The 14,414-nt window shown below is 40.8% G+C and overlaps 1 protein-coding gene across 5 annotated transcripts in view; it reads right to left on the reverse strand.

Annotated features, from left to right (window-relative positions):
• Nucleotides 1-14,414, reverse strand: part of SH3D19 (SH3 domain containing 19) — a 176,733-nt gene that overhangs the window by 37,784 nt on the left and 124,535 nt on the right. For 3 of the 5 annotated variants that reach the window (XR_013446517.1, XM_078069306.1, XM_078069305.1), the window contains exons 4-7: nucleotides 12,572-12,614; nucleotides 10,333-10,471; nucleotides 10,042-10,204; nucleotides 8,342-9,340 (exon numbers count right to left, since the gene is read on the reverse strand). Coding sequence is in view for 4 of the 5 variants with exons in the window: in XM_078069306.1 (XP_077925432.1) it covers nucleotides 8,342-9,340; nucleotides 10,042-10,204; nucleotides 10,333-10,471; nucleotides 12,572-12,614 (1,344 nt within the window). In the remaining variant the exon portion in view is untranslated. Of the gene's footprint in view, nucleotides 1-8,341; nucleotides 9,341-10,041; nucleotides 10,205-10,332; nucleotides 10,472-12,571; nucleotides 12,615-13,951; nucleotides 13,993-14,414 lie in introns of all 5 variants that reach the window. The other 2 variants (XM_078069307.1, XM_078069308.1) reach the window with 1 other exon arrangement.

A 14,414-nucleotide genomic window follows, 5' to 3' on the forward strand; every position in this document is an offset into this window, starting at 1 on the left:
GATCATGACCTGAGCCGAAGGCAGTCGCTTAACCAACTGAGCCACCCAGGCGCCCCATCAGAGAAAGTATTTTTAAACAAAGACATAAATACCAAACTTTTTTTTTTACTGAAAGAAATAGTCTTTTTTTTTTCTTTAATGTAAATATTCTTTTCAGTACTTCGGGAAAATGACCATACAATTTTTTAAAGATGAGAAATCTAAAAATAAATAGATTAGCAAAAATAAAATAAATGCTGTATAATGGATACTCTATGTCGCACACAGGCTCTCTTGAGGCCTCCTTTGCCCTTAATTCTACAAGAGGCAGAATGAGTATATGCTGTAATTCTGCACCTGTTCTATAGACTCTTCACTATAGGGAGATACTCCCCGTAAAAACAACATACACACACCATAGCTCCTGTGATGAACAGCATTCATATTCTGCCGATTATGAGCTGTAGTTTGAGAAGCACCTTTTGCTGACCAGCTATTTTCAGGACACGTGAAGAGCTGAGCTAAGGATAAGAAGGCCATTCAGCCCCCTGCTACCTGACCTTCCCTCCCCACCGCCCCCAGCTCCCAGGCAACCCTACCATTATCCATGCCACCAAAGGTATCATCACTCACTCACGAGCCATTTGCTCACATGTGTACGTCTACCATGTGCCAGGAACAGTGGTAGGTGGGGAGATAACTGTGGTATAGTACGATCCCATTTATTATCTACCACCTAGGAATGGCCCTCAGGTGGCGTGCCAGGTAAAACAATTATTACTAGGCTACTGAGGAAAAAAAAAGTATATTAGATGACTCTTTTATGGAAACCTATTAGTTCACAAGGGAGGCAAGTCTTGTCTAAACCAACTGAGGGGGGCGCCTGGGTGACTTAGTCTTAAGCGTCTGCCTTCGGCTCAGGTCATGATCCCAGCGTCTTGAGTTCAAGCCCCACGTTGGGCTCCCTGCTCCACAGGAAGCCTGCTTCTCCCTCTCCCACTCCCCCTGCTTGTGTTCCCTCTCTTGCTGTGTCTGTCTCTGTCAAATAAATAAATAAAATCTTAAAAAAAAAAAACAAAACTCAGGATTATCAAAACAGTATCAAACTTGAAAAAAAGGCTCTTGTAATAATATAACTTTCTTCCACTGTAACCTATGTCCTCACAAAACAAAGTTCCTTCTTTTAGAGCTAACCAAATTTTAAAATTCTATATTTCGTTATAGCATTTCTTACTTCAAAAGTAGTATTTATTGTAAAAATGGGAAACATTAAGAAATCCATGATGGAAAGTCTCCTGCAATCCCATCCCTCCAGTAATAATGAAAATTTGGTGTATCTGCCTACAGATTTTTTACGCTATTACATGTATTATTACGTAGATATTTTGATAGATAAACAAGAAAAACAGGATTTTATATCTTGCCTTGTAAGTTGCTTTTTCACTTTTGTTCACTCAAAATTGACTGGATGTCTGCTACAAATCAAATACTATTCTAGGTGCTGGGAATACTTCAGTGAACAAAGCAAAAAACGCTGCTCTCATGGCACGTACATTCCAGCAGGGAGATGGAGATAATAAACAGTAAATATAATAGTAAGTAGCTCATTTGGTATACCACGTGAGAAGTACTACTGAAAAAGGAAAAAGTAAAGCATGGTGAGAGACTTCCAATTGTGGGGAGAATGGAAGGTTGCAGCATAAAACAAGAGTGCAGGGGTGAGGGGAGGGGAGTTCTCGATGACCATCTTTCCAACAACTGGATTTTACACATTCTAATAGTTCTTCCAACTTGAATAATATGCACCTGGTCTCTGGGAAGCAGCAGTGCCAATGGATAAAAAGGGGTATGTGCACTTGTACTAAAGCCCATTACTGCAAATATTACCTGCCTGTGAACTCCGTGAATCATCTATTCTGAGTGATACTAGCTAAAGTGAAAGAATTTGAAGACCTTATGTAATCCTGGCATGCATTTTATTCAAACACAGAAACAAAGTATCTTCTGTGTTTATCTTTCCTTTCTATTCATCTCTCCCTACAATTGCCTTTGCTCTGCCTCCTTGTTGGAACCCACTGACTTCCCCCCCAGCTGAGGCAGAGACTTGACTGTCCTCCCTTCCCCCCAGTCTTGGCTGCCACATCCCATTCTTTCGGGGCTCTGTTTTCTGTCGGGAAAAGGACCAAAAATTCAAGAAAAGGATTAAGGCTGGTGACTGTTCACCGTGTTCTACCTTACAAGTGGGTGGCATTTCTGCTTTAATAGCTGCTTCTTGTACCTATAATCTTTTGGTTATTAGTATAGGCTTTTAGTTGATGTTTTTCTGGGTGGTTGTGGAGGGGGAAGAAAATCTTGAGCACGGGATGACTTCAATTATTTCCCAACTCATATTATATTCTGAGCCAGAATGCCACCTACACTCTCTCACATTCCAGGAGGGAGGGCATGAATAATGGGGGCAGGGAAAGGAGAAAAGACACCAATGGATGCCTTGAGGGGCCAAGCACAGGGGCATCCAAATTATCCTTGCTGTTGGAGGACTGGCCTCAAGACACCTGCTCCAAATCCTGCACCCTGTGCAAACCTCACCTATTGCATGGAAGGGTCCAGTAATTATTATTTTTAAACCTAAAGAATTTAAATTGAAGTGGTATAGATACAATTTATATAACAAAGTACTCAGAGTGTCCTAGTTACCCACTCTTTCTTTCTTGGTCTTTATTTTTAATATCATTGGCTACTCTTTAATAATTGGTACTCAGATCATGTAAAATTATTCTACTACACATGTCTCTGGGAAAAAAAAAAAAGTTCTTTCTCAATACAGTGAAGCAAGGAAAGTCTTAGTGTTCTAGTACGGCGGGCTGTTTGGCAGGAGTGGGTCTGTTTAATGACCTGCCCCAGCTGTGCTCACTGAGTCAGTGAGCTCAGCATCTGCCTCTTTGTCTGCGTGCCATCCAGGGCTATAATCCAGACGAGGTGCGCAGATTAGTGGGGAGGACACAGAGCGTCACTTCAATAAGAAGGTGGAACCGGAGGCCTGTTTTTTCATCTTGATGATGGTGTGCAAGCAAATCTCTTTAGCTACACAGTATGAAGTTTACTTTTTATGTCTGTTCATGAGCAAGTTATTTTCTCTCACAGAAGAAAGTGGGCAACATATAAAGCAAGAAGAGCATCTCATGTTTGGGAACTCCAGGCACTGCCAGGCAGGAATCTGGATCGCTGGTACTACGAAAATATTTAAAGTTCATAACCTTTGACCCAGTAGTCTCAATTCTGGAAATTTATTCTTCAGAAATAAGAGCACTAGTAGAAATGGCAATGTTTATGAGAGTGTTTACTATAGCATTTTCTGTAGAAGAAAAAGAAATCCAAAAAATTAAAAGCAATGTCCATGGATAGGGGAAATGTTGAATCAACTGTGATACACTCACACTAAGAAATATTAGGCAGGTACCAGGAAACAAGGAGTTAGACTTAGACCAACTGGACTGAAAAAAAGTAGGAAAATGTACATGTATGTATGTTTGTAAGCTTTGGTTTGAAATGTCCAAAGGCATGGAAGGCTACATACAACATTGTTCACACGGGTTACTCTTGAGGATGTGGATGGACTAGAGGGAGATAATTTTTTTTTTCTTTTACTAAATGTTTGTATTGTTTGACTTGTTACAGCAAACGTGTTACTTTGTAACTGAAAAAAAATCCAATAAAATAGATTCAACCACAACACGAAAAGTTAAAAGATGAAGCTGAGAAATAACTCCCCTGCCAAGCAAACCAAACCAAAAACCACTTAAAAATAAGGGAGGGGGAGGGAGAAAAAGAAAAGTCTAGTCCTTTTAGTTGTTTTTTTTTTTTTTTAAAGATTTTATTCATTTATTTATTTGAGAGAGAGAGAATGAGAGACAGAGAGCATGAGAGGGAGGAGGGTCAGAGGGAGAAGCAGACTTCCCTGCCGAGCAGGGAGCCCGATGCGGGACTCGATCCAGGGACTCCAGGATCATGACCTGAGCTGAAGGCAGTCGCTTAACCAACTGAGCCACCCAGGCACCCCTTTTAGTTGGTTTTTAAAGGCAATAATGGCCATAAAATTTTCCATAGGGTAACTAGAAAAATAACTTTTTTGATTCTATTTAATAGGATTTAATGCACATATGTTTTTGGATGTCTTATTTACACATATGTAGTTCAAAATAATTAGCTTTTATTTATAATCTTGAATAACAGCAATTTAGAAAAATCATATGCTATTTTTTTAAAAATTTCTACTCATCACAAAGACTGAGGATCAGTGTGATCTCTCTCTGTGGTAAAGATGACAAGAGCTAACTCCCGTTTTTCACCCTAATTCTACTTAGGGTTAGCGATTTCAAAACCAGGTTCCCCATCCTCTCCTGCCAAACCAGTTCCCTCATAAAGAAAACCTCTGTTACTGGCTTTTTATACAACTTTCCAAAGATACTACGTGTGTGTGTGTGTGTGTGTGTGTGTGTGTGTGTGTGTGTGTTAACGTAAACAGTAGCTAAAGTACCATGAGTATTAACTATACCTTGTGTTTTTCAGCTAATAATATCTCGTTTTTCACCTAATAATATCTCAGGGATTGGTCCATAGTAGGAAGTAATAGGGGGTGTGCCTCCTTTTTAATTAGCACACAATCGTCCACTGTGTAGATGTCCCATTATTTATTTAAGCAGTCCATTGGAGGTTACTGCAATATTCTGTAGAAGTCCTTCATTTGGGGTCCAAGAATGGGTCCTTGAAGCTCTGGAAATTGGGCATACATGAGCTAAAGGGCTGTTTTAAAGAGAGGTAAAAGATTCGCAGGATAATCAGATTCTCAGAGTTCTGTGATTCCCAGAAGGGGTTATGAACCACAGTGCCAGGGGCACCTGAGTGGCTCAGTCGTAAGTGTCTACCTTCCGCTCAGGTCATGATCCCAGCGTCCCGGGATCGAGCCCCGCGTCGGGCTCCGTGCTAGGCGGGAAGCCTGCTTCTCCCTCTCCCACTCCCCCTGCTTGTGTTCCTGCTCTCGCTGTCTCTCTCTCTGTCAAATAAATGAATAAAATCTTAAAAAAAAAAAAAAAAACCACAGTGCCATGGCTCTTATCACAGAGTTTGCTCTTGTTTTTACAGATAAAACACAAAGCATCTGAAAAAAACAAAAAAAAATCTCCTATCCAAATCTAAGGAACATCCATGGCATTTTTCTCTTTTCCCGTAGTTATTCTGCCCTCCTTCTAGCCCCTCACACCAAACCAATTATTCCACACCTGCTGCCAAACAAGCAGCACCTTTTACACCTCTGTCCGCATGGTCTTCATTACTGGGCTGAGAAAAACACTGATGGTAATGTAGTTTTCTGCCCATTACCTGTCTCTCATAATATGCTTGTCATCATAATTAGTTTCACCAGCCTTGGCTTGCTTTTCTGTCATTTCTTTCCCTTGAGTTCTGTTAAGAGCAGAAATTGGCTGCTAAACTATTATTCTGGTCTGTGTAATGGGGCTGACAGCAGAGGCATTCTGCCTTTTTTTTTTTTTTTTTGACATCTGGGTATGATTTGTAAAGGTGTGAAGAGGAATTGCTAATACTTCTCAGCTCCATTTACATTAACCTGGAAGGCATTCTACCCAAGAAATGAATCCAATATTAAATTGCTTGTTTTATGAGTTTTCCTTTAATAATTTTTCTAATCTTTACAATGTTTTCACAGCTTCAGTATTTTCTGATCTCTATTTCCTGAGATTAATACGGCAACTTCATTTTATGAAAACTGCTTTATTAGATTTTCTTTCTTTTTGAGGGAAGGAAGAGGAGGGAAGACATATTTGTGAGTTCCTCTCCTTTCTCTCGTGTCAATCTCTCAGTTTCTGACTAATGCCAGGATTTAATCATCTTACTTAATCGTAAGGTTTCACAAAGAGATTATGATCCTTTATTTACAAAGGCAATGCTATTGATACACCATCAAAAAGTCACAAAGCCCCAAATCAATAAACAAACAAAAATCTCTCTACATGCTGAGGAATTCAGAGGTGATCCTAAAGGCCTCTGGAGGACATTAAGCAGGGCAGCAACAAGGTCCAACGTACCCTCTAGAAAAATCCCTTGGGTAGCCATAATATGGAGGATGATGGGTTTGAGGCAGAAGTTGGGGCTCAATTTAGGAGGCCACTGCAGTAACCTGGCATAAAGGCCTAACGTGGGGCAGTACAGGGGGATGGAAATGAAAGGAGGACTCAAGAACTACTTAGAAGGTTAAACCAGCAGGAGTTGGTACTAATTGGATGTGAAGGGCAAGAAGTAACAATAATTACTACTTAATGAGCACTTACCATGTTTCAGACAATGGGACAGGGCCTTCCTGCATAATCACATTTAATCCTCACACTGCCTCCATGAGTATTATTATTACCATGTTTTATAGATGAGGAAATTGAGGCACAGTGGGGTAAACTGCCCAAAGTCACATAGCAATTAAGTGGTCGGTGGGCCTATTTGCCTCCAAGTCTAAACAAACAGCCACGGTGTGACATGTAGAAGACTCGAAGATGATCTCTAGGATTCTCTAAGGAAGGCTGGGTATATGATGGCATTATTAAGTGAGGTGCAGAAAATAGGAAGAGGAGCAGGTTTAGAAAGATGACAAAGTAAGCATTCAGTGTAATTCCACAGTCGAGAGCAATGGTTAAAGTCAGGCAGGGCAAGCAAATTACACATTTTGCTAAGAGACTGCCTACATAATTAAATATCGTACAACGAGGTGGTAGAAATCAAGGAACAGAAAAGGCTGAGTATGAGACATGAGACTATATTCACGTTGAATGTATACTGTTGACCTTCTTTTGGAAGATGACTGTAATTATCTGTTTGATGACAGGGAATAAATTCTCAGCAGTTATTAACCAAGTTGCCATCTCCACAGAATCCAGCAGTTTCTACAAAAGGCGGGATTTCTTTGGCTTGTGCTGTTTCCACCCCTTAACAGCTTGCTGTTGTTGGATTTACCATCCCTATCCTACCCTGAACCTTGTTAACACCAAAAAGGTTTAAATTAAAAAAATGACGTAACAAAGACTTGAAGTGTTACCTGGCTTAAGGATTCATACAAATGTTGGGTAGCAAGGTAATATAATGAAAAATACACTAGACCTAGAATAAAAAGATGATGTCTGAATCATGCCTTGGAAGCTGTTAGTGTTATGACACTGGGCAAGCTACCCATTGATTTCTCTGTCTCATTTTCTTCTGCAAACTGAGACCAACAATACCTTGCAGAGGATTACTCTAAGTATTAAATTAAATGATGTAGGTCTGGGTATCTAGCAGAAGGTTTGGAACACTGCAGAAGCTCAGTATATTCTAACGTCTGTCCTTCTACCCCTTATAGGCATGCTGTACATGTTGTATGCATGATAAATATTTAATAAACATGTTTGTTATCATTTAAAATACACCTGTGCTGTGCAGAATTTGGTTTCGAATCACAGAGCTTATCCCATTTTGATGCATGTTGAACATTTATAAGATGACAGCTAACCTTTTGAAAATACTATTAGGCTTATATGTTCACAAATGCTATCCAAATAAGTAAACAGCAGTAAAAGGAATCATCAATGACAAGTAAAGCAGCTCACTTTGACAAATCAAAGGTAAGCTTTACTATCATACCCTTCATCTGAACAGTGTGAGGAAAGAAAACATACTTTCTGAATTTCCTCTTGAGAAATTTAATTGTCCTGATCCTGGCAGGAAATGTACAGCTGTTGTATTTTATTTACAAAACTTTGCATTCCCCAGGGAAGATGTCCTGTGAAGATTAGCGAAAAAAATTTTGCTACATATGGCTGGGTCCTCATTCCCGGCTTTGCTCTCGCCCGAGTCCTCCCCGGGGCCGGCGCCTCGCTTGGCTCTCCCAGCGAGGCCAGCTCAATCTGAGGAGCCCTTTTGGGGCCACTGTGTGACTTAGCATCTATGAGAAGTTTCCCTTGCATTCCCCTGATGCTTGACTCTCCACCTGCCAGAATTAGGAAGCCAGCCTCACACCTAGTTTAGTTGCTAGACCCAGTCTGCTTATTTCTGGCTCATGTAGTCGTTATCAATACATGTCTCCGTCTTTCTCTGTCTCCATTTCCCCCATTCCAGATTTTCCTGTCCCTCTCTGTCTCCATCTCCTACCCAGCTCCATGTTTCTTCATCTCTCTGTGTTTCTGTCTTACACACACACAGGCATGTGCATACACACACAGGCACACCCCTCCAGAAATTAGGTCGTAGAAACGAAAACAGCAAGTGCCATTCAAGACGCCCTCTGATGAGTTTACACTCCCTTCCACTTCTCCTTTTTACTCACCCAGAACCATCTCTGAACCAAGAGATTCTTCAACCAGGTTCCCAGCTGGTGTGGGTAAAACATCATCTTCAAAACTGATAAGGTCAATGTCCCCTGGAGGCTTGCTTTGCAGAGCTGGAGCTGGGGAGATGGCCGGGGGTCCTTCTCCCAGTGACCTGAATGCTTTGGCCTGTGACGCCACTGAGAGTCGGGGAGGAACGGTGACTGGTTTCGGCAGAGCTGTAGAGTTGGGGTTTTCTAAGGAAACCGATTTCTTCGGCAACAGAGGCCGAGGAGCAGGAGTTGGGACTTTCTTCCCACCGTCAGGGCTCTCAGCCACGGGCCCTCCTCCCAGAATCTCATGATTAACACTTCGTGTAAGGCCAGCATTTGGTTTCTTTGGCAATTCAGGTTTGGTTGCTGGGATGCTCCCTACTTGCAGTGGAGAGTGCGGGGTGAGCCCTTCCCTAGGGGCCACCTTGAGTCTGTTTTCAGTCCGGGAGTCCCACTCTCCAGAAGCTCTGCTGGCAGCCGGCTTGGGAGCCACTGAGGGTTTCCCTGAGGGAACAGCAGGCCTGGGGGGGAGTGTGCGGGGAGCAATTTCCGGTTTCACCGGTGGTCCCGAGGTTTCTTTATTTGTCTGACCCTCAAATGCTTTGATTCTTGAAACGACACTATTTTGGCTTCGTTCTGTGTTCATAATGTTCATCACTGCCTGACTCTCCAAGTCGTTGGTACTGTCCAACAAAGACTGGGGCTGGCTCAGCGAGGACTCCTTTTCTGTGGCCGTGGGGCTGGTTTTCTGGTGATTTGGCGCTTTAATGTGACTGTCTCTGGCTACTGGTCTGAGGTTGGCTTTTGATCTTGGTCTTGGCACTGGACATCTTGCAGCACTGGAATTCTCTGGACAATTCTGTTCTTCTGAAATATCAAAGACGATTAAAGGTGCCACATTTGTTGGAAGATCACTGACTGCGACCGCCGGGGAAGGCTGGAGAGGCTTGAGAGGTGCCTGTAGTGCTGACAAGACCAAAACCCACAGACAGAAGTTGCAACATTGTAATTTAAAAGAAAAAAAAATACAAGATACACAGACTGTTTAAATATACATGTAGAATATCAAGAGATCTTGGTTTCCTTAATTAGTAAAAAGTAATTCCAAAATCAAGGGGAAATGTTTACACTCCGCTTCTCACAGGAGTGTTCAAGTTCTATTTATTCATAAGAGAAATATTCATTACATAATAGTTTTAAAACACCATTAAATTCTTGATTCCCAGGAGACTTACCACATGAACCCTTTCCCTCTCGTCAGAATTCCAACATTGCTTGCTTTACTTTTCCAAAGTAACTTACTCTCATCTCTGTTATTTGAAAACAATGCTTTTTAAAAGCCTAATATCTTACACTCTGTCAAGTTTAAGTTGCTAAATATAACCTCCTCAATGGGAATAAAGGGGATCAGCAGTAATACAACCATGGTTAAAAGGATGATTTTTTTGCGATATGAACTGGGGTGAGCCCCCGAGATTGGGAATGCGGCTCATGAGAATGATCTATTGTAATAATCACAGCAAACCAAAATAAAGGAAGCACACAGTGATCACACTGACTGGGAAGCAGAGCTCGATGCATTATGCACAAGTCACAAATTATTTAAAGCCTAGAAGCCTACTGATTACTTCCCTAGAACTAGGTCAGAATTAGGGAGGACAAATTACTTGCACTACTCTGAGGCAGATGGTTGTCTAATTCTTCTGTAAAGTCAGTCTGAGTTGCAGACGTAATTGTGTGCCTTGGAGTGGCAGCAGCATTATTATTATTCGTAGTATTAACTTGAACTTGGTTGATTTCTTTTATGACTTGTTCATAAGATGGTGGGAGCTGCAAAATAAAAGAATGAAGATTTTAGACCTCTACGGACAAGAGCCAAAGTATTAACAGTCTCACTCTTTTTATCTTTGAACTCACTTTTAAAAATAAAATGCCAAGAGAATGTAATACTTATTTACCTCAGCAGGAACCAGCTCACTGGGCCTCCAAGGGCCTGCTGCTGAAGAAGGGGGAAATCCCAGTCCTGGGGGTGGGGCTCCTGGAAACCACGAGGACGGCCTCAGGGGCTCAGCTGCCACGATGGTGATCTCTGGGCGCCTAGCAGACAAGACCTCAGTGAGGGTTTGCAGGTTGGTAACAAGCTATCGTCTATCTGCAAATGTCCAGAGAGTCGTGAAAACAACCACTGCCCCAAAAAAGTTACATAAGAACCTCCATAGTCCTAGAAATGACCTGTCTGGCCTGGGCTATCAAGGGAGAACGAGAGTCATCTTCCAGGACTCCGGGGCTCAAAGTTAGAGATGTACCTTGAGCACACTCAGCTCTGCCTTGGTGGATAAGGATAAGGGCTAAGTAAGACCCACACCATCTCTTCATTCCAGGGTTCTGCTATCCTGCCTATACCACGAACATAATAATATACGTACGGCAGAAAGTACACTGGTCAAATAGAATTGTTTTGTTTTCTGCCATTATAAAAGATATACTCTGATATGATACCATATAAGAGGACTATCCTTTTCCTCCTCACCCAGCCTCTGCCCTAATTCAAAATCATCTCTAAGTGTTTAGAGTTTGCATGTTCACTTCTAGACCCTGCTATGTGTGTCTGTGCTCCTGGTCAGTGTGGTATATGAATTTGATAATTAACCTGTAATACTGAGGAGCCACAGTGATTCAGGCACGGCTCCTTTCATCATTTTCTTAATCTGATTCTACATTCTCGTGTTTAAACTTTATATTCAACCTCATTTCCTAACAAACACCAACTGTGTGACCCTGAGCAAACAATCAACCTCTCTGAGCCTCAGTTTTCTCATCTAACAAACAGGGATGATGATATCCGCCCTGCCTTTCTCGAGCACTTTACAGAAAATGAAAATAAAAAAGCACTGCTATTGGGGCGCCTGGGTGGCTCAGATGGTTGAGCATCTGCCTTCAGCTCAGGTCATGATCGCAGGGTCCTGGGATCAAGCCCCACGTCAGACTCCCTGCTCAGTGCAGAGTCTGCTTCTCCCTCTCCTCTGCCATTCCCTCCGCTTGTGTTCTTTGGCTCTATCTCTCTGTCAAATAAATAAATAAAATCTTAAAAAAAAAAGAAAAGCACTGCTATTATCAAAACTGGGCATATTCACGCATTCTTGTGCCAGCTCATGAAACAGTAGAACCTGCTTATTGATTAAATTTGAATTGCATTACCTAAAAACCTCTGCTTATAGCTTTTGTCTAACTAAATAATAAGTTAGTGGCTAATAAATACTAATCACTACCCATGCAGTAATCCTTATGACAGCCTTAAGATAGGTATGACTAGCAACATTTTTTTTAAAAGATTTTATTTTTAAGTAATCTCTGTACCCAACATGGGGTTCGAACTAACAACCCCAAGATCAAGAGTTGCATGCTGTACCAACTGAGCCAGCCATGCGCGCCTGATTAGCAACATTTTAAAGATGGGGATACAGAAGCTAAGAAAAGGTTAAGCAGCTTGCCCAAGGCCACAGTGAGAAGGCAGTGGAGTCAGTCAGCATTTGAACGTGGTTATGTCTGACTCTACAATCCTCACTCTTCATTATTCTATCCTACCTGTAAGAAATGTGAAAGCAGGGACCATGTCTTACAAAAATCCATTCATCTATTTATCTACCTATCCATGCTTCCATTCATTCTACCATCTGTGTGTGTTTACTGGTCCTTCCTTCTATCTATCCAATGACTCTCCCCTCCCTCCTCCCTCCTCCCCTCACACCAGCCATGCAGCCATTTATCCATTCAGCTATCCATCCACCCTGCCTCTTTTTCCCTCCTTATTCTTCCATTCAATTTTCTATCTTGTCATCCATTTATTTATGCAACATTTACAAAGTAGCTAGGAGGTACAAAGCATTTCTTTGAGCAATTCTTTGAAGCAGTTACAACAGTGCTTTACATATAGCAGGTGCTTAATAAACATTTAAAAAATTAACTTCAACAAATAATCATTGCCAAAAGAACATTTTGAGGCTTGTATTGCTTCTTCTCCCACCAAAATTTTCATCATTCTAACTTACGGATTAATTCAGGAAATGTACTGGTGAGGCGGAACACTGGTTATGTAATACATGGCTTATGAAAGAGAAATATTTAACTGGCTAACTGATACATAGCAGACTTCGATTTCATTATTAGCAAAATATATGACCTCTGTTATAACCATACCTCCTATCTCGATGAAGCTCGCTCTGAAAAGAAGTCCGAGAAGCTACAGAAGAAAGAATAAACTGCTATAATACAAAATCAGTATATTCAATAAAGGTTTATATTTTTATAGGGTACATTATGGGAAAAAATTAGCTTATACTTGAAATCATAGAGGATGTATGAATTTTAACATCCTTAAGCAGAAAAGCAAATCAAACTGATCTTTTTATATGGCATAAAATTAATTTCAGTTACAGATTTGAATTGCATAAGAAAACATAGATTTCAAAAATTCCCCAAAGCACATTCCATGGTTCTGAAAATAATTTGAAGAATGAAAAGAGAAAAGAAAAAACTATTAAATACAAATTGCCTGGTAAGAGCATTATGACAATGACATGAAATTACAATAGGCAGAAAAAATTTTAAATATCTATTTTAATCCATATGACTGCACTTTTGTGATGTTTGTTTACAACTCTATTGTAAAGAAAGTGAAAGGGGTCCAATTTTCATCTATTTTCTCATTTTTCTGGACTCTTATAACCTTTGAATTGTTTTATTACTTAAATTCAAAAGATAGTAATAAATGCAAAAACTGTTCACAACACTTTTATAAACATGTTTTAGCACATATTACTGTATATGCAGCACTGACTTTTCCTTTTAGCCTCAAACTCAAAAAGCTAGATGGTTCAGACTTTTTCCAAATTTATTTTTAAATTAAATCCAGTCTTAATCATATGATCTGGAAAATGTCACATTTGGTGTCACATATTACACATACGTGTAATGGAGAATATTATTCCTATTTTCAAGAAGCACATTCTAACAGTTCCTTTAAGAAAATCTTCAAGTACTATACTGTAAAGATATGCACACGAAGGGGAATTTGTTTCAGATATAAACTATTTCTGCCAGTCGCCTTCATCTCTCTCTAGTACTCTACTTTTTTAATTCTTCTGACTTGAAAAGGCTGACAGTATGAATCTTTTCTTTCTTTCCTCCTATTAACTTCGGGTCCTCTCTGAACACGGAGGCTGCCAAAGCTGGGATGCAGGGGTGGAGGTGGGAGGTGGGAATGAAATCTAGGCTGGAGATGGAGCTGCGACAGCTGAACCTATGCTGGGCTGGTCTATCAGGAGTCCTACCTTCGTATCATTAGCCTATTTTTATTGAGAGCTAAACCAAGCTGAGATGCATTTTGTCTCCTGGAATAAAAGAGGACAGAGAGGCTCAAGCTCCGAGTAGCACATCTGATTTGTACGAATGGTTGCACGAAGTCAGACAGAGGCTCAGCAAGTGCGCTACAATCACGTCACCACCATCACGACAGCCGATTAGAATCAGCAGACACAACACTATTAAAAAGGTATCATGTCATTGTCACAAACATACCTCTTCCACGGGGCATTTTTGCTGTGCACTATTCATGAGTGCTAAGGGAAAAAAAGAAGGGGTTATAGAAGAGGAAAGGGAGGGGAAAAAAGGGGTGAACCAGTTGCCTATGCTTTAAAAGGAATTCAGGCACAACACGGATCTGCCATGCCGCTGTTTGTTCCCCCACCAGCACACTTGGATGGAAAAGGAAAGTTGATGCACCACCATTTCAGAGAGTAAAGAAATAGGTTGTGGCAAGGAGACATCTGTGCAGACCAGGACATTCACCCACATAACCCCAGTAAACCTATAGTTTTTAACAACATTGCAAAAAAAACGCCAAAAAAACAAAAAACAAAAAAAAACCCTAAAAACCATTTTGCAAAATCAATTTGCTACTTCAATAGGGATTAATTTTAAAGTATGAATACAGTACTCAAAGGGGAATCCAGTAGTCAATTTACGTTCTCTTAAATCTTTT

The sequence above is a fragment of the Halichoerus grypus genome, chromosome 3, assembly GCF_964656455.1.
Source record: "Halichoerus grypus chromosome 3, mHalGry1.hap1.1, whole genome shotgun sequence".
In the NCBI taxonomy this organism is placed as follows: domain Eukaryota; kingdom Metazoa; phylum Chordata; class Mammalia; order Carnivora; family Phocidae; genus Halichoerus; species Halichoerus grypus.